The 26,581-nt window shown below is 37.1% G+C and overlaps 1 protein-coding gene across 5 annotated transcripts in view; it reads right to left on the reverse strand.

Annotated features, from left to right (window-relative positions):
* The window catches only part of Pla2g4a (phospholipase A2 group IVA), a 160,550-nt gene that overhangs the window by 54,677 nt on the left and 79,292 nt on the right, over nucleotides 1-26,581 (reverse strand). For 4 of the 5 annotated variants that reach the window (XM_047521190.1, XM_047521189.1, XM_047521188.1 and 1 more), the window contains 3 exons: nucleotides 14,594-14,742; nucleotides 13,729-13,842; nucleotides 1,585-1,622 (listed from right to left, as the gene is read on the reverse strand). In XM_047521190.1, coding sequence (XP_047377146.1) covers nucleotides 1,585-1,622; nucleotides 13,729-13,842; nucleotides 14,594-14,742 — 301 coding nt within the window. Of the gene's footprint in view, nucleotides 1-1,584; nucleotides 1,623-10,628; nucleotides 10,743-13,728; nucleotides 13,843-14,593; nucleotides 14,743-26,581 lie in introns of those variants that run through there. The other variant, XM_047521192.1, reaches the window with a different exon arrangement.

The following is a 26,581-nucleotide window of genomic DNA, read 5'->3' on the forward strand; positions in this document are numbered from 1 at the left end:
TCAACATTAAACTCATTTCCAATTTTTTGAAAATTTTTACAAACAGCAGCACTGTAAACATGTATTCTTCTCTTATTTTACCACCCAGTAAAAAAGTGATTAGAAAACTTTCAACCATTAACATAATTAGCGAGTAGTAGATTTAAATACAGGACTGCTCTTTTGGAACCCAAGTTCTTAAAACATTAAGCTGTAATATTGTATTTTTCAGAAATAATCATGATTATAAAAAAAGTATGAACAGTGTAATGAACATAGATTTTCCAGGGATATCAGTAAAAAATATCTGGAGGAATAATTTTTAAATGTTGAGTAATCTTATAGTTTGACTTTCCAATCAATTGTCTTTCTGGATTTTATGTTGTATTTAATGGGAGGCATTATGTGGAACATTTTTTCTTATAATTGAATCTTTCCTTGAAAAAAAAAATTCTATTCTAGAGTCAAAATCTAAATTAACATATAAAAATGGTCTGATTGAAGTTCCTTATGAAGAAATAACAAGTTAGTTCTAGGTGAATGTACATTATTCAGTTGAGTTTTTCTACACCTATTTAACAACTGTGTTCTTGTTAAAGACCATTTCTTTTACACAAAGTGGTCCTAATCACCCCATTGGAACAAGTAGCATTACTTCCTAGTTATATCATGAAAATATTTCTGATCTCATGTCAGATATATATCACTGTTAGGCTAGAATCAACTGAATACAAAATAACGGTACAGAATAACTTGTACTGTCTTTTGATATATGTTCACATATGTTGAAAGGCTGTGGAAATTTATCATTTACTAAATCAGATCCACATGTTCCAGGGGTCAACATAAAAAACAGAGATGCCTCAACCACATAAATCTATCATCACATTGGGCAAATTACAAGATAAAAGAATGCTGTACAAATTTGTGCAGTGTCATTTAAAACATATAACCCAACTAGAATCAGCCTCCACGGGGGAAGTGCAGATATGCAGAGAACTTGGGGGAGGTGGGATCCACTGAGCTCAGCCTTAGATGGGAGATCAACTACGTCAGGGCAGACCTGGCTCCCTCAGCCTTATCTTTGGGAAATAAATAAATGCCCTTTCAAGGTTCATATTTGGAGGCCACTTTAAAAAGGCAACATACTTCATGGAAATTCATCATTCATAGTTTTGCTGAACACTAGGAATAAAGTCATTTTCTATTTTCATTTTTTCTTCTTTAAAAAATTATTATAATTTCCTGTTTATGTTCAATTTCATGTTTCTGAATAACTATCTGAATCAATAATGGAAATTAGACTCAAAAAACCACATTCATTTCTAAGGGAATAGATGTATTACTAGAGAGGCCCATGCAAAAAGCACTTATTTCAAAATTATTAGTTAACCACCAAACTGCTGGAAAATTAAGCAAGCTATGTTAGAATTGTGTTTTTAATCATTTTAGTTAATAAAAGATAGCTAAGGAACGGTAGATTAATATACCTATATATTCAAAATTATCAAAATTAATTATTTCATATATAAAAAGTATACTCATGAACAACAAAAAAGTCAGTGGATCATTCGCAATATTTTCCTTCTAATTAAATTAACTTACCAAACTTCAAGAGACATTTCCAGAATCATTTCAGTCACCTAAAAGACATAGTAATCAGATTCTGTCATAAAATGGCTAAATATTGAGTGTCAGATTATCTTTTATCTAAGGAAAAAAAAATTAAGAAAAAAGTAACACAGTTCCGTGAAGACCCTAAACTATAGATGCATTTCAATAAATAATTTTTGCTGTTTTTTCTAAGTCTACTTAATAAGTCATTTTAACAGCATAAGAATTGCCTCTGACTGGTTGTTCTCTTCTCTCACGAAAATATGACTGAATTCTACACTTGCTAGTCCCAAAACATAAGAAACGCTTGAGACATAACAATAAGATATACTAAGATATTGTGCCTGTGACTCAGGAGCTGCCTCAAGCCACCAAGTCAAAGGCCACAATGGCCAATAAACTAAAGAAAGCCTGAGTGAAAGTTCACACATGAGATTTTTGTGACAAAAACCACATGGGGATGCAGTTAGCTGGAACTGGAACACTCACCCACCGTGGGTGGCAAGGCCAGGGCCAGCCAAGAACCTTCTTAAGAAAATTGGGGGTACTCAGGTTTTTATTTTTTTAATACCGTCTGAACCAACCAAACACATCAGAAGTGCATCCTGTCAATGAGGCACTTTTTGCTTAATGGAGAGCAACTAAGACCCACAGAGCAAGGTAGGTACAAAAGAGTTCCTTTCCAGAGACTGTAAATCTGTTGTGTGGCAAAGACCTCAATGACACCCCTGTCATCCTACCAAATAAGGTCACTTTAAATTGCCAGGAAAACCAGCTGACAAAATGCTTTGAAATCCACTGTACATTTTTTAAATCATGAATTACTCTTATGATATCAGCTACTTTAAGAACACAGACCAATTTGTTCAGTAACTTCAGATAGAACAGAATAAGCCTCTTGAAAAGTGAAGGGGATGTTTCTAGAACCATTATAAAATGTTACAAATTATTAAATTTGTTATCTTTCAGGTTTCAAGGGGTAGAAGGAAAAAAACAAAAGGATCTTTTCAAAAGGTTAAAATAAGTTCCCTGATGGTTCTCAGTACTGAGTTTTATAAATAAGCAAAAGGTATTGAGATCATCTGTGTAAAATTTGTCTCTCCCACTAAACTGTAAGCCTTGTCTTAAATAATTTTCTATTACTAGTTCATTGCACAGTAGTTGGCAATCAACAGATGATCAATAAATATTTACTGAGTTCCTGTGCATGTGTGTTTGAGGAGAAGCACATCAGGCAATTTTATATATATGTATATATGTCTCATCTCCCGTAAAATATATAAAATATGTAAAATCATTGGATGGTCTGACCCCAACAGCAGTTTCTCTGTATGAAATTTAATAAACCTTTATTTACCAAAGTAGATTTAGATATTACTATTAAAGTTAATAAAATAATTAATAATCCTAGAACAAACAGAATTATACATGCCTGGGTGAATTATAGTTCCCTGTAAGTCAAAAGAGTGACTGTCTATAAAATAATTGCACTTAGTAGTGATGTAAAAATGGACTTCCTACTCAGACTGCTTCCCAGCATGTTATGTCTGATTCCTCATTTCAAAATTTTAACCAGAGTCTTTCCCAAAGAGGGCTTGGAAAACATTAAATATTGAATGAGGTTACGGCGGATATCCACTAAGAAAAACAAGACATGCATATAACACATTCCAGGTTTTTAAAAGAAATACCTGAGAGCTGCCCTTATAATGAGACAAGACTTAACTGTTTTTATCTCCAGAGGGCAAAACCACCAGGGGAGAATGGAAATGAAATGAACACTATTACAACTCAACACTGAGACTTTTAACAAATGGAAAGTTTCAAAGCCAGAATTCCTATTGCAATGTGTCACCTCCTGACAAAAAGGATTCATGAAAAAGTTTATTTCCAGGCAGCTTCCAGAAAGGTTCCTAAACAATTCATATATTTAAATATTCAATGTTTGAATGTATCCAATGCCCACTGGTCCCGAGAACTTCATAAATAAAAGTAACATTGACCATGTCCTTATGATTTGGATTTGGAACATTCCCCAAAGTCTTATGTGTAGCAAGAAGACTTGATACCCAGCTGACAGTGCTACTGGGAGGCAGGGAAAACTGTAGGTCATGGGCCTGGTTGGAGAAAGTAGGTCACTGAGGGCATGTTGTTGAAGGGTGAACCTTGTCCTAGGCCCCTTCCCCTTCATATCTCTCTCTCTCTCTCTCTCTCTCTCTCTCTCTCTCTCTCTCTCTCTCTCTCTCTCTCTCTGTCTCTTTGCTTCCTGGCCACTATGAAGTGAACAGCTTTGCTTCATCAGACTTTCCTCCATAATGTACTGCCTCATCAGACACAGGAGAAATAGAGCCAGTCAACCATTGGCTGAAACCTCTGAAATCATGAGTCAAAATTAAATCATTGCTCCTTTAAATTGATTTTCTCAGGTAGTATGTCACAGCAATGAAAAGCTGACTAACACATATGCTACTTATGGTCATATTAGGTCCTCATGAAAGTGTCCCTTCTATGTTCATCAACAACATTTCTTGACTAAGACCCTTTAAAGACAGGCAAAGAGAAGACATGATTATTGTGTCATTTTGAACATTTCAAGAATATGTTGCCATGGTTCTTGTCCCTTAGACTGGGATCCTCACTTCCTCACGTTGCCCAAACAGACTGCCAAAAATCAGGAGGAAATTTCTAACACTTCCATTTGATGGACTCTGTTCAGACATGCTCAGAATCCCAACAATCACAATCTCTCCACACCTTTTACCTGGAATGTGTCATTCAGATAAAAAAGTCACCAAAAAAGGTACTTCCTGTGAGGTATTAAACAATACTACAAACTATTTTCCACACTGCACAAAGCAGCTGTGTATTACAGACTTCCACACTGCTGTCTGCAGGGTGACCAAGTCTCCCAGGCTCCCCTAACCCCAGAATATTTCACAAGGAGACAGAAAAATCAGAACTCTACCTCTTCCAGGAATCATAAATGTAAGACATAGGCTGTACCCAAACATGTTCTCATTAAAAAATAAAAGAAAACTCCTCTGTGCATTTCATAGTGGAAAACAATTTTGATGTTTACAACGAGAGATGTTCAGTTGGGAGAGCTGGAGGAACTGCAAGAAAGACACTATAAAAGAAAAAGCCATTTTAGACTGTAAAATAATTTTCACACTATCTACCCCATTAATTTTCTTGCAAAGTTTCCAGGGTTGATTTGAGATAATGAAGCTAAACAACAACAACAAAAAAAATAGTGCCTTGCACAGGTACTTTAAAATTATTACTAAACAGAGAGACACATGGGCTGGGGTTGTGGCTCAGTGGTAGAGAGCTTGCCTGGCAAGTGTGAGGCACTGGGTTCAATTCTCAGCACCACATATAAATAAATGAATAAAATAAAGGTCCAGAAGCATCTTAAAAGAATTTTTAAAAAGAGAGACACAATCAAATAATTTTTAATTTGATAAACTATCCTACTAGTAAAGAGTTGTTCAAATATATCATGCTTTCTCTTATATACTCCAATATTTAAATGTTTTCTGTCAGTAAAATAAAATAAACATTGCCTCTGAGTCAATTTACTTAGCTTGTTTAGAAATAGACGGCAACTAATCAACCTGTTGATTTGGTCATCACATCTTTCAAGAGAGTTACATTTTCTGCTGAGTCTGTAATTACCCGACCTATTAGATAATAAAATGATATTTTAATAGTAAGAGTCATTTTTACTAAGAATTGTCTTTCCACGCACTGTAAATCCATCCCATGAAGAAGAAACAAAATGTGAATCTGACAAGAAGGCAATTCAAGGGCAGAGTGGAAATTGTAACTCTGCCAATATAAGCTAGATTGCATCTGTACAAATTTTTCATGTTTAAAATCAAATGGACAGTGATGAAATCATTTTAAACATATATAATGCTTTTGTAAAACAAAACTAGTATTTGGAGTCAGGAATCATGTCATTCAAAAATTTGGGAATAATCATGGCCCAAAACATAACCCAAATGTGGTCATAAGAAATTCAAAAAAGAAATAAATTATTTCTTCTGTTTCCATGTTCCATTCTATCACAGAGTTTCCTCCTTACATTTGATAATAACCTCAGGTTCCTCAGTTTAATTTTCTTTTCCTTTTGTGAACAACAGTGGAAATTATGAAGTGCTGCATAGTTATTAGCTTTCATACAATAAACCAGATTTCCTAAAGCACTACTACCAAACCTTTCTACTACCTTTTTTTCTGCAAATGGGAATCCTTCAGGCTCTGTGGCTTTTCTCTTTATTTCCCTTCATTACTTTTATCTAAGTACTTCCCAGATTTTCTGAGCACTTCACATAAGGATATTCATTTATCATTTCATCCAAAAAATTGTTCAAGTGCCTAAGGCTGGGTACATAAGCTCGATGTATTCTTTTTACTGATAGAACCTACAATCCAACAAAGGACCCCCAAGGATCCCAAAGTATTCTAAAATACTCCATAATGTAAGAGTTCCAACTGCAGAAGTGTATATATACATTAAAAAATGCCTCACTTACTAACTGCAAATAAAATGCAATGTCTCATCAAGCTGCAAATTGTTTGACCCACACTGAATATCTGATGGCCTTCACATCTTAGCCAAAGATCTCCCAAATTTCTCATAGAGTTATACCCTGGACTTAAGGTGGGGTTATATGGTCATAAATCCATAAGCCAAAATATTAGCATAAGTCAAAATATATTAATACACCTCACGTGTCACAACACCACAGTGTAGCAAAACAGTGTGCTGGAGAGTACACATCCTTTCTCCCGGTGACCATGTGGCTGAGTGGACACTGGGGTAACCCAGCTGCCTGGCAGCATAAGAAAGTATCATCTGCCTATCACCAGCCTAAGAAAAGACCAAAATTTGAATTTCAAAGTATGATTTCTACTGAATGTGCATTGCTTCCTCACTCAAGCAAGGTCAGAAAACCCTAAACCAGACCATTGTAAATTTGGGGACCACCTATAGTCCTTTTATCCCTCCCCGACTTTACTTTGTCTCCTTAACTTTCCTAAATTGTAGGCTTTGTCTTCACACATCACACAGCATCCCAGTGACAACATTCTGACACTAACCTAGCATTCTGAACTCGTCATCAAAACCCCCATGTTTTTAAGCCTCTCCGCCATCACTTCTTCAGAATGAACTCATTCCTTTTCGAGTCACGATCATGACTAAGCAACAAAGAAAGCCATCAGACAAAACTAGACAAACGCCACAGAATCCATGAAACATGGCTATTTTTGAACAATAATACTAACTTCTAAATAAAGATGGCAAATTAAAACACAGTGTAAACCTCGAGGCTCAAAGTACTGGCCAAAACAAACTTATTTCATCCAGAGAAATTAAGAATCATAATCTTTCTGCCTGACTTCAAAACCTTAGCATTTCCGTGGTTCTTTTGAAGTAGGCTACTTTGTGTAGGAAAAACACGTTAAATTCTAAAGATTCTCCATCTTTCCATTTGAAAATAGGCTAGTGTGACTCATTAGTGTGACAAGCTCAGGAATGCAGGATTAGAGTATTCTAATCAAACGAATGACCACTAAATGTATAGGTTCTGCCAACATTTAAATAACATACTCACTTTGGTCAGTAAGTTCGAACAAATGAGTAAATTTAATATTCAGTAAAATCATTTTCCCAATGCATGTGAAACAGGTTTAATTAAGTCTGGTCAGTTACAATACCTAATATTTATTCAGTGATTGCTGGCCAAACACCTTTCAGTACTTTCAATGTATAACCTATTTTACCACCACTGTACAAAGTGGTACCATAGGGAACCCTGTTTCACAGCTGAGGATTCGTGGCAAAGAGAAGGAAAATATCATGTCTCATGTCACACAGCTCATTGGGGGCAAATCATGATTCCAACCCAGGCAGCAGTCCTCTAACTCTGAGCCTGGAACTCAGCAGGCTGCACAGTTGCTCTCAGATGACAACCACCCAGCTCTCAAAACTCTGAGTGCCACACATCCAGCCTAGCTGAGATGTGTAAATGCCAGCTGGAAAACAAAAACTGTCCACCCCACACTGAGGTTGACTTTCTCTCCCAAGAGAATCCTAAAATGAAGTTGGATGATAAATCCGTCCAAGGAAGAGCTGCGTCCACTGTGAATTCCTCTGTCCAACCTCAGTCGACTCTCACCACTGAGCCATCTTTTTATTCGACTCTGAACTGACACAGTTAAGCTTCGGCTCTGCTGTCCTTCCCCCAGTCACTCTGCATCCACGTGCTGGTTACTTTCCACAGCGGCTGCCACCACGAAGCTGCATTTCCCTTTTTGGTCTCAATATCCACATTCTCTGCATCTCTACCAACTCACTTTCGGCTTGCTAATGCTTCTGACGAAAAAGCCAAACCCTGTTTGATCAAAGCTCCCCATTACCTTATCAACCCACCTTCCATGACTCACTGCTATCACTTAAGATAACATCCAGATTCTGATATCTTGCATTTAAGCGCTGCTGTGGTCTGATCTTAGTATTCTTCCTTCATGCATTGACACTCTGCTCCATCACACTCGTCTAGACACTGTTTCCTGAGCATGCTCTGTCCATTCTGATCCATGACTTCCATCAGGCTGTTCTGACGGGAACTGCTTCCCTCCCCTCCAGTGACTCAACCCGATCACGGCCTTTCTTCAAGAATAAGATTAAACCTTTGATGTCCACTGTAAGTCACAATGACCTGCACCTCCACTCCTGCCTGTACCTCTCTAGTCTTATCTCCTGTCAGTCTCACAACTTCTCCTACTTTATACTCCATCCCTACTCCCCTCCTTGCTGTTAATCAGCATAAATGGTAACCTGGGCTTGAAAGTTGTATTAGTCAGTTTTCCATTGCTGTAACAAAATACCTGAAGCTGGGGACTTTATTTTTAAAAATGGGTTTGTTTATTTAGCATACAGTTTTGGAAGCTGAAAACCCCAAATCCAGCAGCCACATCAACTAAGCCTTTGGTGAGGTCCTTATGGCAGATGGCATCACAATGTTGCACATAAGAGGGAAAATTCACATAAGACAGGAGACCACGCAGTGAGGAAGGGCCAGTTTTGTTCCTTGCTCTGCTCTCCCCAGAACAACCAACTCACTCTGCAAGACCAACATCAATCCCTTCCAAAGTAACGCCCCCAATGGCCTAAGGACCTCCCATGAGGCCCCACTTCTTAGAGGCTCTGCCACCTCGCAACACCATGACACCAAACTTCCAACACATGAACCTTTGGTGAATATTCTCAAACTCAGCAAGGGCCTTTCTACCTGGCTGTTCTGCCCTAGCAGCCTCAGACGTGCCTTGGTCAGTCACATTTTTGAAACTGCTTATGTGAGACCCTTCACACACATTTGCAGCCTCCCTCATTTTCTTCCCTTGGTTTATTTAGCATTTGTCACTATCACAATCTAGCAGAAGCATCTTGTCCTTACTGAGGTTGCTTTTCATCTGTTTCACTGGTAGAATATTAGTTCCACGACAACATGGATTCTTACCTGTTCACTGTTGAATGGTCAGTGCCTATGGAGTATCTGCCAATTATTGGAGGCTCATAATTCTCACTGCACACATTGCCCATGCTATTCATTTGGCACTTCAAAGTACCATGCATAAGCTCTGAACACTATGTAATGATATGCTAAATATCTGGGAGTGAAGTTACTATTTCTACAACTTGCTTTTCAATGCATCCAAAATACAAGATGGATTGATAAGTGACTAGACAGAGAAATAGGTGCGAGCAAATAGAGTAAAATGTTAATTGCAGGATGTAGGTGACAGGTATATGGTTGTTCATTGTGGAAATACTTCAACTTTTTATGTTTGAAAAACTACATAATAAAACTTGGGGAAAAACTCAGCACTTTAGAGAGGATTTCTCTGACTGTACAAACTTCAGTTGCTGAACAACTGTTCTCCATTACATCTCTCTATTGTATTTTCTTCATAGTATTTTTTACCAGCTGATGTCCTGTGATTCTTTGGCTCATCACTGCCTCTCTCCCTTTCCTAATTAGAATGCATGCTCTCTGGAACTAGGATGCTATCTAGTATGTCCTCTGCTGTTTGCTCTTCACCTAGAATATTGCCTGGAACGCATGTTTAATAAAAAAAAAAAAAAACTTCTTAAGTAATGAATAAATGCATTGTGGAACTGCTTACTGCATTATCAGTTTACAGATAAATATCTATTTTCCAAACAAATTATTCGTTTCTTGAAAATGAAAGGTTTTGCAGCTTTCATAATATTTAGCAAAGTTTTAGCAGTACAATAAAGGTTCACATTCTTCTCATAATAATAAATAATACAAGCTGTTTACAGGTCAGTATTTTGAAGTTATATAATGCTATGCGAATGAAAGATTTCTATTCTTGCATTATTATTTAGCTTTCATATCTGTAAAATGGGAAAAATTACAAGCTTTTTGGTGAAGATAGTCAAATGAAAATAAGGTAATTTTTCTGGACCATACAATTTCATAAATGTCAAAGAAGCTTAGAAATAATTTAACCTAAAACTTCATTTTAAAAGAAGATGAAAATAAGACTCAGAGAAAACAAATGCCAATTCAAACATCTGGAGGGAGATTATGAACAAAGCCAAAGTAAGAATCCAAATCTCCAGATTTCCAGTTTCAACTGCAAATGTGTAGAGCAGGCCCCTGGGAATCAGCCATCTCCATTTGGAGGCTCTTGTTGATTCTCCAGCTGCCTCCTGGCTAGAGAGATCCCCCTGTTGACTTAGTATTAACTTTCAATATTGTCTTGGCTTGAAGCATTTGTTCTATGCCCCCAAAGCCCAGTGTTCTTTTTTCTCTACCAGATTGCCGGGAGCACCACCAAGTCCTGTGTCTGTTCTCCCATGGACTCTCGCCACCTGTTCTCCTGCCGCCTCTGTGCGGCCCACCTAGAACAGAGCTGGGAGGCTGCACAGGGCAGCCCCACATGACAGAGGGAAGACCCAGGGCCCTCCACTCAGATCCCATGCCCCAATTTACCATTCTCCCAGGGCCACCATGGCTCACAACTCGAAGGACTGCCGTTCAGAAACCAATTTGAAAGGACCCTTGAGCACAAAGTAATGAAGGAAAGATGTCTGGCCAACTATTTTCTCAGGCACACTAAAGAAAATAATTATGTAAGCTACTTTAAATGCAGGAATGTGGAAAGTCTTATGTAAAGCCTGAGGCTTATAAATACTTAACCAAAGGAAATGACAGAAGAAGAGGAACTACATTTTTTTTCCGGAATATCTTCTCTGAAATCAGTTTTTGTACCGTGGACTGAAGTGCAGGAAAGTAAAAAGTTTCTTTGGAAAGGCTACCTTGCTTACAAAATCCACAACAAACGTTTTCTGAGAACCTTCCCTAGCAACGTGCAATAGGTGAGGCCTGCAGATCTCAGCCTGTGACCACCTGTAGGCTCTTTCCCCTGCGCTCACCACCAAACCTGCCAAGCCCTTGAACTTGCCCCGCCTCATCCTGCTCGCCTCTTTCAGGACTCCACGTTTTTGCAATTTCTTCTGACTAGAATGCTCGTGACTACTTCTCAGCCTGCCGATACCCTATTCTTTTCTCCAGGTATAACATTTATACCAAGGTATAGCATTTATGTAGTACTTAATATGTACTGCACCAGGCACTATTCTGAGCTCTCTATGTATGTAAGCTTGTGGCAAATACAGGATTTATATATGGTAATGAATTATCATTACACATTTAATATATAATGAACTACATAATTAATATGTAGCTAAAAGTATATAGTTGTTTCACATTAATATATTTTATCAAATTTTAATTACATTCATATTTAATATTCCTACATCATTACATGTATATATTAGATATAAATAAATTTAACAAATTTAATGATAATAAATAATTATAGTAATACAATAATTGTTGATAATTATATAACTTATTTAATAATAATATTTAACTTATTTAATAATCATAGAATGATAAATGTTATTAATGATTATTATATTACTATAATAATTATTTATGATTATTAAATAAGTTAAATGTTAGTATTGATTATTAAATAAGTTAAATTTATTAATGATTCCCCTATAAGATATCATCTCCATTTTACAGATGAGTAAGAGAGGTACACAGGAGTCAACTAATTTCCCAGAATGAGTGACAGAAGTGATTTAAACATAAATAGCCTGACTTTAAATGTCAAGGTGTTATCCTCCAGGTTCCCTGTTCAACCTGTTCAAAATCACCCACTAACATGCAGCCGCCCAGGCTCCCCACAGCACACAATCTTTCTTTTCCTGTCTTCTCACTACACCCTACACATACCTCAGTGATATTCACTTCACTGCATGGTGCGTTCTTCTTATCACATGTGTGCGCTTCCTTTCTTTGGACTTCTCATTCCAACCCTTACTTTCACCTCCACCCCAGCTGAAGACCACCAAGGGAGGAACTTCCTATACATCATTCTTCACACTCCTTGCACAAACACAATGCAGGTACCTGGTAGGTCTTCATTATAAGTGTTTATAAAATGAATCAACGCAGTAGCGTTAAAAAGTGACGGCAGGAATGTGGTGAGGAGTGTACCTCCTGGCACTGCATGGAAGACATGCTCCCTGGAGGTACAGAAAGGTAGAGCAGAGTGTCCTCAAGGTACCCAGGTGACCAGGTACAGGGCTAGAAAGACGCCCTCTGGGTTTCACATGTATTCCATAAACGTTATCCGCTGATTAACTCTAGGCGTGTGCAAGCAGTGTTTCAGGTTTCCTGACCTATAGAGCCATAATTTACAGCAGGAATATGAAAAGTTAAGTCCCAGTGAACACCATAGATAATTATTATGGACAAGGAAGTGGGAAAAGGCCATCACAGATGGTAACAGGAACAACGTGGAGGAGGTGAGAGGGAAGGACAGACAGGTTTGGTGGAATGGAAGACCTGCAGCCCAGTCTAAGGATGACCAAACCCAGGGTCTCTTCCAACAAGAAGACCACGACACGTTCACCAGCCTTCACATGCTGGTCTACCCACCGTGTCATTTCTCACCATCAACTCCCAAGTTAGTTTCTGACAGAATTCAAACTCCAGTGAGTATTTTCTGTATAAATAATTACCCTAAGACGTTACTGTTCTTAAGTAACTATCAAAATTTTAGAAATCCAACAAACATAGAAAGATCACAATAATTTGAACACCATTCTTTTTGATGCTTCACTGCTTTGGCCTTTGTTTGGATTTTCCAACATTTTTCTTTGAGTTTGCTGCTTGTTCTCATTCTCTCCTTCTTCTTCTCTCTCTCTCTCTCTCTCCTCTCTGACACTCTGTTATTCCTCTCAAATTTTGCACCTCCCTTTATCATCCCAAATGATTTATACAGACCTGTCAATGTAGTTCAAAATATTGCTTAATCTTAATGTTATTGTTTGAATAACCAAAGAGATTAATGCCTAGGTTAGGTTTTCAATGCTGTGACACAACATCTGAGAAAACAACTTAAAGGAGGAAACAGGTTTTAATTCCTGGTCTGCCAGTTCCATTGCTTTGGGCCTAAGAGGCAGAACATCATGGCAGAGGGACATGGCGGAGGAAAGTTTCTCACGTCATGGCAGCCAGGAAGCAGAGAGAGAGGAAAGGACCTGGACAAGATAGAGTCTCCAAGAACAAACCCTCAAGGGCCCACTCTCTCCAAACAAGTCCTACCTCCTGGAGCCTCTACCACCTCCTAATAATCCATTCAACAATGAATCCCACAGTGGATTAATCCATTGAGGAGGTCAGAGCGCTCATGATCCAAACACTTGCCCCAAATTCCCACTTCAGGACACTGATGCACTAGACATATGAGGCTTTGTGGGGCTTTCCATATCCAAACCATAAAATGCCTCAGGAGCATTCAGCGTAACACCTCAACCAAAGTTTATAAGTATCAATATAAGAAAAGTTTAGGGCAGGAACTAAAAGGGAAAACAAAATTTTCTTTAAAAAAAAAAAAACAACTAAATATTCTATAAATAAATAAGTAAATACAATTTTAAAAGCATTAACCCAGCTTTCTAAAATAGATTTTTATCTAACATTAGATTGAAAATAATTCTGCTGCATTACATACTTGGTTGAAAGTAAAAGGAACTTCTTTCTTCTCTCCCACTTTCATGGAAGATATAGGAAATGTTGCGGTCCCCAAAGTTTCATCCATGACATAATTGGCATCCATTAGCGTGATCTATAAAGCAAAAGGAAGAACACATAAGTATAAAGTTTCCCAGGGAGCTTTGGAAATGATGTCTAAAATCTCTACTGATGTTTTTAAGAAATAAAATGTTTTCAAATAACATTTAATAGTCCCTGAGGTCCTCATTTCTTTTTTTTTTTTCAGTTCTGGGGATTGAGCCCAGGCCTTCGTCCATCCCATGCTAGGCCAAAGCTCTATCACTGAGTCATGTTCCCAGTCCCCAGAGGTCCTTAATATTTAACTTGTAATAATTCTTTCCTCTTTTTCTTCTAAATACTATATTTTCTAATCTAATAACAAAGATTTTTTTATATATTTCCAATGGATCCATTCAATCATGATAGTTCCAAAAATGGAACTTCAGTCCCTATTTTGAAATATGACAAAGAAATGAATGTTAAAAAAAAATCAATACAATTTCCTTGGCACAGAAATCTATTTATAGTATCTTAAAAGCTATTAAAAATATTTTTATTCTATTGCACAAGGTTCTCTTCCTGATAACAGATATGTTTTCTCCTAAGTATGGGAGAAGGATAGAAGTCTTCCCAGTCCCATTCAGCAAACTGAATTTCCCACTGGAGGCTCATAGGACTTGATGGCCATCTAGAAGGTAGTCTACCTACTGCCAGCTTGAGGCACATCACTTACTGAGGATGAAGAAGGGAACAAGAGAACAAACTAAAGCGTATCTCTCTACAGGAAGGATGGCCTTCTAAGAACCCCCAAATGATTCACCTACCTCCAAAATATTTTCCTGATTAGGATCCAAAATAAATTCAAAGGTCTCATTCCACACAGGGTTGATGTCATTATTGAAGTGTCTTGTTCTCTTCCTCCCATCAGGGGTTGTGGAGATGAAGAGTTCCACATAGGGATCTGGAGTGTCAACTATGGGCAGTAAACACAAATGAGAAGGAGACAAAAATGAAATTCCTAGTTCCTCATTTGTTATTAATATATCTTGTCACAGTCCCTCTTCAATGATTCCACCAAATCCTTGACTATCTTACAGCGTTGCACACAACTCTACTTTATGGGTGGAATGATGCATCTGTCTTTTCCCACAAGACTATCAACACCTTGAGGGCAAGGAGCCTATCTTCAGAACCTAGCAATGGAAAGCAACTATAGTAATCGGGAAGGCCTCCTAACTTAAGGATGTGACTTTTTTCTTTAACACATTCTTTTCTCACATGGTCATTCTAATTAATAAACATAAAAGCCAATATCTAAGGGTTGGCTGCTAGAAGCTGTATTAAGCTCTATGCACACTTTGGTCTCATTTAAACTCCACCACATTGCTGTAAGGTAAGTTCTTTATTCTGGTGTTGAGGCAACAGGAACTGAGATGTGCAATCTATTCATGTCACATAGTTACTAAGCAGCAGAACAAGATCTTGAACCTGGTCATCTGACTGCAGCAATGTTCTCCTAAGAACATCTTGCCCCCCACCCCCACCCCACTAACTGCTACGGAAAGAGGAGCTGGACTTCGAGATTTGGAGAAGGGAGAGAAAGTAAGAAGAAAATGAGTGACAAAGGTGACAGAGGGAGAGGGAAAGTGGTACCAAGGTCCACACACATAAAACATAAGAACTGAAAGTAAAGGAAAAACAAAAATAATGGTTTCTGAATTATTAGTTCTCAAAGTAAACTTTTATTGTTAATATACTTTGTGCTTCAATGACTATGGCCATCTAATAAGAGCATCAATGTTCTTCACTTAATTTTTTAAATACCACTTATAGTTCTTCCACCTAGTCTTCAGATTCTTTTAAAAAATTGTGCATTTTTTTAAATGAAAGTAAGAATATCTGCAAATGGAACACCAGCATTCAAAACTGTCATTTATTTAATTTTCCAGTCTGAGCTCACGCATATTGGTCAAGGCAATGGGTCTCCAAAGAGTGGTTCTCACTCTTCCTGGGGTCTTATAAAAAGACAGACTTCTGACTCTTGTCCCCCAAGAGCCATAACAGCACACCTGTAGCGGGACTAGGGATCTTTCTTTGTGAGTAGCCTGACACTGATATGGGCCGTATCTAGTCACACATTTGATATCATATTTTAGAGAAACAGGCAGTTATTTCAATTTCTAACTTGGTGCTTACATTTCTCAAAAGGACCATGAAAGACAAACCATAAAACCAAAAGAATGATCAGGGAAAATGTTTAGAGGAAATGGGCCAAAAAGAAATGCTTCGACATCGGCCACCAGGAGATGGTTGCTCCTTTTTCTCAGTCATGTTTCTGCAACATCTCCAGTGCTCTGAACGGCACCAGAAATAAAGCTACGTGTTTAGAATGGCAGGCAGATTATAAAGAAGAGCATGTCTTCCCCTTTGGAGTACAAGTAAATATATTTCCTTTTAGAATATGCAACTGATACTTTGAATTACATGTAAGGAGAAAACCACAGCCCTTCCATGCTAATGGGGCTGGTTCTTTTTCACAGGGCCAATGCGCTTATCATAATGCTCTCATCACTTTCCCAGAAGTATTAGGAAAAATCAAAGGCAAGAGAAAGCCATCTAGAATATAAAAACTGTGTGGGAAGGAGAGACATATAGATGGCAGTCACCAATCATTCGTTCAAAAAAATATTTAAGTGCTCTCTATAAACCAGGAAACTGTCCATCAAAAAGTAATTTGATTTTGATAAGGAGTTGAGCCCTAACCTGCAAATCTGCACAGTGAAAGTGAGTCAAATGCAAATTGCCTAATTTTAAAAGCAAGGTAAATGGGAGACAAGCAGATACACTACCCTGTGACTAGTAACTCAGTCACTCAGACCATTTCATACAAATAAATTAGGTTAAATAGTAGGTGGGGGAACTGATCCTGGAGGCTGGATCCTCATTTGAATGTCTGAGGAAGAGGAAGGACAGGTTTTCTTAGACCACCCAAGGAAAAGGAAGCAAAGAGTTCCTTGGAAGGAATCAGATAGAAAAAACAAGCAGCAAATTCAAGCAACCTGTCAATCCATGATAAAGCCATCTTCTCAGCCAGCTTAGACTCTCAGTGGGGAAAATACTGTAACACCTTCTAACTCTATCAACATGATAAAGAAAAGACCATAGAAAGAAGGTAACTGAAACATGTTGATCTGTCAAAACATCGACAGACTTATTAAAAAAGTTGGAATCCAGTTTAATAGCATCACTGGTACGCTTCATATTTATCTTCATTTTCAAATAAAGTCAGTATTCTAAAATGATTGTCAAGAGTGACAATTTCACTGGGCAGGGTGGTGCACACCTGTAATCCTAGCAGTTCTGGAGACCGAGGTTCAAAGCCAACCTCAGCAATTTAGCGAGACCCTGTCTCTAAAATAAAATACAAAAAGGGCTGGGGATGTGGCCCAGTGGTTGAGTGCCCCTGGGTTCAATCCCTAGTACCAAAAAAAAAAAAAAGAAAGTGACAGTTTCTCCTATTGCTTCTTTAGCAAGAGACCTTAAAGTTAAGATGTCAGAGGGTGACAGCCCTCACAGCTGCAAACTCAATAGAGCAATCTCAGCCAATCCTAACCTCTGCAAGGTGAGAAGCGTCTGTAGCCATGGTAGAAACTACAGGATGAAAAGAAGTTTTAAGAGCCTAGTCTAAAAATAGATGATGGGAATAGATAAGTGAGTTCACTCTCTCAGTCTAATCTGTAATCATCATTGGCATGGTCACAAAAAAGAATTAGAAGTTTTAAAGAGGGAATACTTAGCCCAGTGCTTTAGATAAGTTCCTAGAAATGTATTGAGAAAAAAAAAATGTAGGATGAAATTATTTTTTTCCTCCTACATATTTACTTCGTGGCTTTGTGAATTCATGCCCAAAGGGCAACTGGTTAAGACACAAACTGAGCCTCACCTTGATTATTTCCAGTGAAACAGGTGGTGAAGCAAAGAGGTAATGTGTGGGCAGAATCTCGTTTACAGCTCATCCTTTTATCTAAATCTTGACAAACAAAAATGATGGGGGTGTGGGATGCAGATCTTTTTTATTCCCATAAAAATGACATGAAACTACATGCACCAGAAACAGCTTCAGAATTCCAGGGTTGTAAAACTTACTCATAAATTTCAGTAGTTTAAGGAGCTCCTGCCCAAATTAATAACAGGTCAATCTATCATTTCAGCTTTGCTCAAGTAATATGTTTTGTAATTCATGATAGGAATTAACGGAAGCTTCCTAACTCTTAGTTTCACTCTTCTAAATATTCTTTATTTGCTTTCTCAATTCCACTGTACTCAGTAACAACTTGAACTCCTTGCCTGTAATATGGATGACTAGTAATGGGCTATAACTCTTGTAATAAATAACAATCACAACAAAAAGTTCCCAATGGAGAACTGCCCCCAAATGTATAGTTGAAATATCATCCTTCTGAATAGCTATGGTCCAGTGATGGTGTGCCTAAAACAGAGTTTCTTATAATTCAGTCCACTGAATTATTTCCCAGAATCATCTGCAATGTTTGTTAAAAATGCAAACTGAAATATACTCCATGTTTGTATAAATATGTCAAAATAGACTCTACTGTCATGTATAACTAAAAAGAACAAATAAATTTTTTAAAAAAATACAAACTGGAGGCTGGGGATGCAGCAAGTGGTAGAGCACTTACCTAGGATGCCCAAGGTCCCAGATCAGATCTTGGGTACCACAATTAAAAATTTTTTAAAAAATATGCAGACCTCTGCAATCACATTCTTCAGTATGGGCTTAAAAATCTACATTTTCAACAACTTAATCAGGGGATTCTTTTGCACTCATTTGAAAAAACAAAGGCTTAAGACCTAGTAAGGTATAATATCAGAGCAAACTAAATAACAATAATAATAATAACCCCCACAGAAACATTTTGGCTCAAAGAAGGTAACAGGTTCTTGGCCTTCTGTCAAGGCATTATTCTGCCTGTAGACCAGTTTAGGCACAATCCTGTTAGTCACTTCTGTTCCTCTCTTACCACTAAGTACATTTTCAAGTGTCATGTGAAGACAAACCCAAGAATAAGGTAAATGGGGGTGTGCTGGGTTACAACCTGTTTAAGGTGAGGGGCTGATGATATTCCAATGTTATGCATCAATTATTACCAAACTAGGAATGCCAGAGTAAGACCCAAAACTAAATAATTATTTGGTGAAAGTAATGTCTCTCAATACTATTCACAAATGTGGTGGCTCTTTTAGAACATTAATGATTTAATGATAATGGCAATCAAACATGGAGAATTTACAGCATCTTTAGGATTGCCAGACTTTCAATACCCATGTTCTGAGCTACCCGAATTGCTGCCTAAACTCTAGAATAGTGATAATCAGTCCCACTGTAAATGCATAAATCTTTTTAAAAAGTTCATTTTTTTTAATGTAAATTTTTTCACTGAGGGAGAAAATACAGGAAGAAAAGTTGGCAGACTGTACAGTCTAGCTTGTTGAATTTTTACAAAATGAATTCACCATGACACCATCACTCAAATAAAAATAAAAAACATTACCAGCACCTTGGCAGCTTCCCTCAAACTCCTTCAGTCTCCAAAACAAGAGAGACAACTACTCTGCCTTCTATCAACATGGAATATTTTTGCATACATTTTTATCTTCATGTAAATAAAATCTATTTGTAAAATATACACCAATATATACTTCTGGGACTGGATTTTTCTGCTCACCATTCATTTTTAAAGATTCATTCATATTGACATTTATAATGTGTAAGGGAATTATCAGATTTTTATATAGTCTCAAAAATACTCAATCTGTCCTTCCCCTATTAGAAGGCCCACAACACAAACAATATATATGAAATTTTTTATTCCAATAATTTTTTCCTAAATGCAAACCAAAACATAAACAAAGCAATACAAAAAAAAAAAAAAAAAACTAAAAGTAAATTGAATCATTTTTCCTAACTTTCCTAGTTTATTTATTGGTACTGAAATTTCTAGCTGTCAGAGCTAGAATCTTGAGAGTCATTCTCTTTTCTTCAGAGTCTTTACATCCAGTCTGTCTCCATGTTTTAGCTTTCAGACTTCTAAAACGGCCTTTACATCAGACTCCTTATTCTACTCAAAATACCACTGCCCCAGCTCAACTAAGCAATACCTCAGTCCTAGGCAATTAACACAATCTTGTAGTTGCTTGTTTTTAAGCCACTCCCCATAATGCCACCCCACTTTATGAAGTCAGACCTAAACATGGTGAGAAAAACTTCACAAGGTCCCTGCCACCAAAGCCAGGGTTCCCCTTAGTCGGTGGCCCTCCTCCATCACATTGGAACATTGCCCTTCCAAATCCACAGACAGGCCCAGAAGCATCCTTGAAATTGACAGATACTAATGGCAGAAACATTCATTCTGCCATAAGAACAGTGCCGTACTTTGACTTGTGTGTATCACTGTTTGCTTTTGATGCTGATAGCTAAAAGTCATTTGAGTCATTGTTCTTGTCCTGAGACTATCCAAGATAAGGGTCCAAAGACTGTACGGTTGAGGGAGAAGGGGAATGAGATGTTCGCTTCATTCTTTCCTTATCTAGTACATACTTCCCCAGGAAACTATTTGGTTGTTCTGTTTTCTATTAGATAAAACTGGCAACTGTAAACCATGTTCTGTAGAGGCTTCATCTATATACATTTCCATGAAATGAAAACAATCCCATATACAGCTTCAACTTGCTGATTAGGCATCCCCAGTTCCATCAAACATATGAAGAAAACAAGTCTCAGAGGCACTTTAGTGAATCGAACAGGATACATGCATCCCCGTCTTTCTGAAACCAAAGACCTTTGCTCTGTCAAATATACCAATGTTGATAACTCTGCCTATTTTTGCCTCTGTTAAACAATACATTCCATGATGGCATAGACCACATTCTTCCTATTCACTACTATATTCAAGAGTCTAGCACAAATTTAAACATCACAGGATACAGTAAATATTACTGAGGGGACAGATGATGGTCTAGTCATAGCAGTGCTGCGGCAGAGGTGACCCTTGTCTTGGCACAACAGTCTCCACTCCCTAACATTTACTCTTCAGTACTACTCTTCAAACACTCCATGGTTTGTCCTTCCTCCATTTATTTATATTTTAGTATAAATCAGTGTCAGGCATTTCCTCCAAGAGTTTTGGTATTTAACTTCCATTTCCAAGTATTAAATGGGAAAAAAAAAATCCTGAATCTCAGTTTACCTCCCTTAAAGAATTTATTTATAGGTAGTAACTTCCGCTGCCACCAGAAAGGGTTGAAAATTGGAATTACATCACTATAGACACTGAAGGCAATCCCGGGATTTGCCAAAAGATCAGAAAGTGGAAAAACATAGCTAAATGTAGGTTCAAAACACAACTGAAATTTTTGTTGTTGCCTCTAATGTCTATAATACCTGTTTGGATAAAAACAAAAATATCTTTGTAATCAGTATCTGAGTTTGCAATGTATGAAATATTTTTAATCTAGGAATGTTTCTTAGAATCTCCTTAGGTTGAACAGAAAGAATAATTCTTCAGAAATTCCCATGCAGTATGATAAAGTATAGTAATTTATTTATATGATTCATTTAAGCTACCGGGATTTAGTTATATGTGGATTCCATTCTACTATAGACAAGAATAATTATTTTTCATTAAAATGGAAGTTCTCAATCTTGGCACTACTTATTTGGAGCTGGACAATTCTTGGCTCTGGAATTCTATCCCTAGCTTCAACCTGCTAGATGTCAGTAGGAACCCCCAATTTTAACAAACAAAATGTCTCTGGATATGGTCCAATTGAATGGGAGAGACATAATCGCCCACTAGTTTAGAACCACTGCACTAAAACAAAACAAACTCTCTCTACCTCATATCTCTTCACTAGGAGAAACCAGAAGACAAGCAACATTTCCTAAATAATGCATATTGGACGTACCATGTCAATCCCATTCTTCAAATCTTTTCTTAAGATTTTTTCCCCCAAATCTAAACATCTCACATGCATCCCAATATTAAACATCCACTTAAATTCTAAAGCCTATCTCAATTTCCATTCAACATATATAGTCTTCTTTGAAACTAACGGCCAAGATTTTTCCCAAAGGTTATTTAAACCTATTTATTTAGTCCTCCCAGACAAAGTTGCTGCAATAGTAAGCAACACTGAGAGACAGGCTGAGCTCTAGACCCCAAACACAGCAGCTGTGCAAATCTGGACTGTTTACTTAACATCTTTAACTAAATTCCTTCATCTGTAAAATTGAATGAAAATCACTCATATTTCATAGTGTTACTGAAATGAATAAATTAAGTAAAAGGTAAAGTTCTAAGGTCTCTGCTTAATATTTTCATTTACTTAGCAAATACTTTCATTGTGCACAGTATGACATAATGTCCTTTAGTCCTCACAAGAAAACCTGTGAGCAAGGGGTGATTATTAATCAGCTGATGAAGCCAAGACATAGCAGAGCCAAGTAACTTGCCCAGATTCACATGGTTAACAAGGAGTGGAAGGGAGATTTGAACCTGAGTGAGCAGTTCCAGTGTCCCTGCTGTACCAAGGCATGTTTCCTCTGCAGTATAAAATATACTCAATAAAGTCACCTACCACCATGGTTGTTTTTATTTCTCTTATCCTTCCTCAAGGGACTGAATGAGTACTAAGTACAGAGCGGACACTCAGCACTTATTGATGAGGATATTGATAAAGGAATCTTGCTGGAGTAAGCCCTGGAATCACATTTCTTTCACATTTCTTTTCCAAGAAAATCTCAAAGCTGTTATTCAATTTTGCCTCTAGAGATACGAATTACCTTTATACATCATCCAAAAGTAATTCTGCTGGAATTTTATCTAAAACACTTCACTAAAATATTTTGATCTATCAAGTGGGATATGAAAATGGAAAAGGGCTTCTAAGAAGTCAGTAGAATTTCAAGGACCCTCAAACTGAGCCTCAGCTAAATATTACCAGTCATTTTAGTCTCTATATACTTTTTTTTTTTTTTTAATGGTGCTGGGGATTGAACCCAGGGCCTTGTGCTTGCAAGGCAAACATTCTACCAACTGAGCTATATCTCCAGCCCTATACTTTTTAATTTTAAGAAAAATTTTAAGACATTAGAACATACTAAACACATGATAAATACTTCCACATAAGTGCCCAGATTCTTACAACAGCAGAGATGATCTCTATAACATAGAACCTTTACAGACCTACTTTTCCTTAGCAATTTAAGAAACATTTCATCTGATTTTTAATTTAATTCCATTAGATTGTAATCATACCCTTTCAAGACAGAAGTAGTATAAAGTTTTGTTTTGCTTTGGCAAAGAGAATTTACATAAGTACACAAAAAGAAGGCCACATATTACTCAGTTTTTAAAGTTTCTAAAATTAATATTTTCCTTCACAGAACATTATGTGAAGGCATATAAATAAAATATGAAAGGTAATTTAAGAGGAAGAAGCTCATGTATGAGATATGAATGATAAGGAACTAAATGAGTAGGATCCACCATGCTAGGTCTTGATAACATGTATAGGACATATGGACTGTGTCCTTATGAGTACTGGTGAGTCTCTTCCATCCTGATCAGATCATACTTTTACTGCTATCCAACATACTACTGGAATATACTTCTGTTTATTCTATTGAATAAATGGGATGCAAACCCAAAGATCCATTGATGTTATTGAAATATCACATAATACTATTATTTATGGTATTCATCAGACCTGAAACACATAAACACAAAAAGTAATGAAATTTAAATAAAGAGGAAAATGACTAAATGTACTCAGAGAACCATTTGACTTTAGAATAAACTAAATGATATTTCAAATGGACAAGGAACAGGAGTGCCTTTCTAACACATTACATTTCTCCATTACGCAGAAAATGAAAGATAAGAGGTGTGAGGTAGACATGTGTCGTGGGACACTTAACTCATCTTGAAGTTATCTTCCATGGAAAGACCATTGGGAAATAATTTCATTTTATTTAGAGTTTTTAAAATCCTGGGTGGATACTCAAAAACATTCCAAACACATTAGTAAACTATAACTCGTGTTCAGTCATAATCTAGTCTGATACTAGGAAAATGCTTAAAGTAGAAACTATATACTTTAGGACATCAAGGAGCTTCAAGTCAATGGCAATGTGAGTTATAAAAAATAATATTTGAAATTCCTTAATTAATCTAAAATATTAATTAACCTAAAATTTTTATAAAATTTTTATATGTCATACCTCAGAAAAATTCTAATTAGCCATGGATAGAAATAACAGAGGTATTTATAATCTATAAAAAGTGGAACATAAATTTGCTTTCAAATTCCCAATTGAGGAAAAAAGGAAGCAATATTCAAGAAGAAAGGAATCATGGCACATTTTCATTTGTTCTGCTCATTTTTCCAATAATATTTTTCCACTAATGTTTTTAAAAAGCAAGGCACCACAGTTCCAGCTTGAACGGCACATGGCAACACTCCCATGGCCCATGAGGGGTTTAGGGGAAGTCAGGACAGGCCGCCAGAGAGGCACAGGAGCCAACTGTGCCTGAGCAATTTCAGAAAAAATAGCTGAACACCAAAAGTATCATTCTACTCTTTCTTTCTCTCAAGCTGAGAGAGAAGGAGTCATGAATTCGCTCAAGGCAGGAATTCAGAATGAAAAGATTTTGTCTTCAAAATGAAAAATTGAAAGTTTTCCAGAACCCAGGATACCCAAAGGAATACCCTTTTTGTCATTAAAGTTAATGTTTACAAAATAAATGTCTCTTATGTTGATGTATGAAATAAATTTTTAAATAACAGGTAATGCTTACTGAGCACTTGCCACAGATCACACCATCACATGTAAGTACTTCACATCTATCAACTCACTGAATTCTCACAACATCTCCAAGACCAGGGAAGAAGATGAAGAGAGGGTAAGAAACTTGTCCAAAGACATGGGACTTTAGCGAGTTGTCTGGGGACCACACTGGTTCACCAATATGCCCTGCCTCTTTCCTGGAGCTTCTGATCACTTTGGAATTCAAGAATGGATATGAGAGGGAAAATTTATCTCCATAGTGAGTTCCAGATGCTCCTGATCCTGAAGATGCTCAAAGATTAAATAGATAAGGCTTCTCTATACACATATCCAATACGCCTCCTCTCATGCCAGCATTTATGAATTGGAAGACTGAGGTATAAGCTTTTTCCCAGCACATTATTAACATTCTGTGTTGAGAGTCAGGTTCTATTAAGGGTATGAAGCTGGGTGGTCCTCCAGCTGGGTTTGAGGATGCTGCTTCAAGACTGGAGAAAAGAGGGCAACTTTTCTTAAAATTCCTACAGTTTTGAATTTTCTTGTATTTTTACAAGTATTAGAAACCCATGCTTCTTATTCACTGTACATGGCTTGTTGACCACAGATGGTCATGAACTCTGGTCTCTGAGCACCATCACTCTGAAGATGGTTATAGGGTCTTCTCTCTGGTATGGTGCAGGGACTCTGGAGAAGATTTTTCTCAGAGGTATTTCATTACCTGTTCACAATGGAAGGCACCCCACCATTTGGTATAACTATAAAGCACTGATAAAAACACATTTTTTAAAAGTGGAAGGCCAGCATCCATGAACACAACATTCAACAGAAGGTTGGATGCCAATAATAGCTAATGCCAAGGCTCACCGCAGACCCTACTCCTAAGTATCTAGAATTCCTGTGGGTTCCAGGCCACTCGAAGTGTCTAGAATTCCTGTGGGTTCTTGGAGAAAGAACACTCCAAATTACTATGATTTAGAAAAACCATGTGAGATTTCATAGTCCTGAGTGTCAAAACAGAGTGTGTTAACTTTAAGGGTAACTGTTCCTTAGGACAGCAAAGATGTACACAGCAACCCAGCATGATTCACAAAGAATTAAATACCTGCAAATATTTCATACTCGATAACCACTTTATATCTGAACATGTAGCCAGAACCAAATTGTAAAGGAGCTTTTACACCTATTTCAAATGGTCTTAGTGATTCTCAATATGGCCATAAGGTAGCACAAAGGTAAAGTTCTCCATAAATTCCCACCAGAAGGCATGCGTCTAAGACATTTTAAAAGTGTTCCATTCTGTTTGAATCAACCTGGTTTTGTAATTATATTCTATGATAATATGTGAAAGCAATAAGGATTTCAATAGCTATATGGGTTTATCTGAACTTCATGCAGTAGACACACAGAACACAGATAAGCCCCATCTCAACTGAAGCTCTTGGAAGGAGAGAGTAACATTTCACAACATCACACTGGTTAAAAGTAGAGTACCTAAATCATGTTGCCTTAGTTACTGGACATGTTTTGAATATCACAGAATCACAAATTAAGTTGTGGGAGCATTAAACCCTACTAAAATGTTGATGGAAGATACCTCTACGTCTATGAGGAAAAGAGTGTGTTTGTGATTATAAATGTACATATAGTGCCTGACATATATTTGACTATTTGACTTCAAATAGGCATTGTGATCTTTGGAACAATAAAAATAAATTATTTTTTTCCAAAACTTGCAATCTAATCTGATCATGATCCTAGTATCGAAGTCAGGATTTAATAACGTAATAATGTAACAAGTTTAAAGCATTCGTGTTTATTTCTATGGATCTTTTCAATAATAATGTAGCCAATCATGATTGTCTTCATAGGAATTTAAAAAATAAAAAGTGGCAAAGTGCTCAATGCATTTCATTTTTAAGGAAGTAAAATTGGTTAAAAAAAA

This window comes from Sciurus carolinensis, chromosome 12, assembly GCF_902686445.1.
Source record: "Sciurus carolinensis chromosome 12, mSciCar1.2, whole genome shotgun sequence".
NCBI lineage: Eukaryota > Metazoa > Chordata > Mammalia > Rodentia > Sciuridae > Sciurus > Sciurus carolinensis.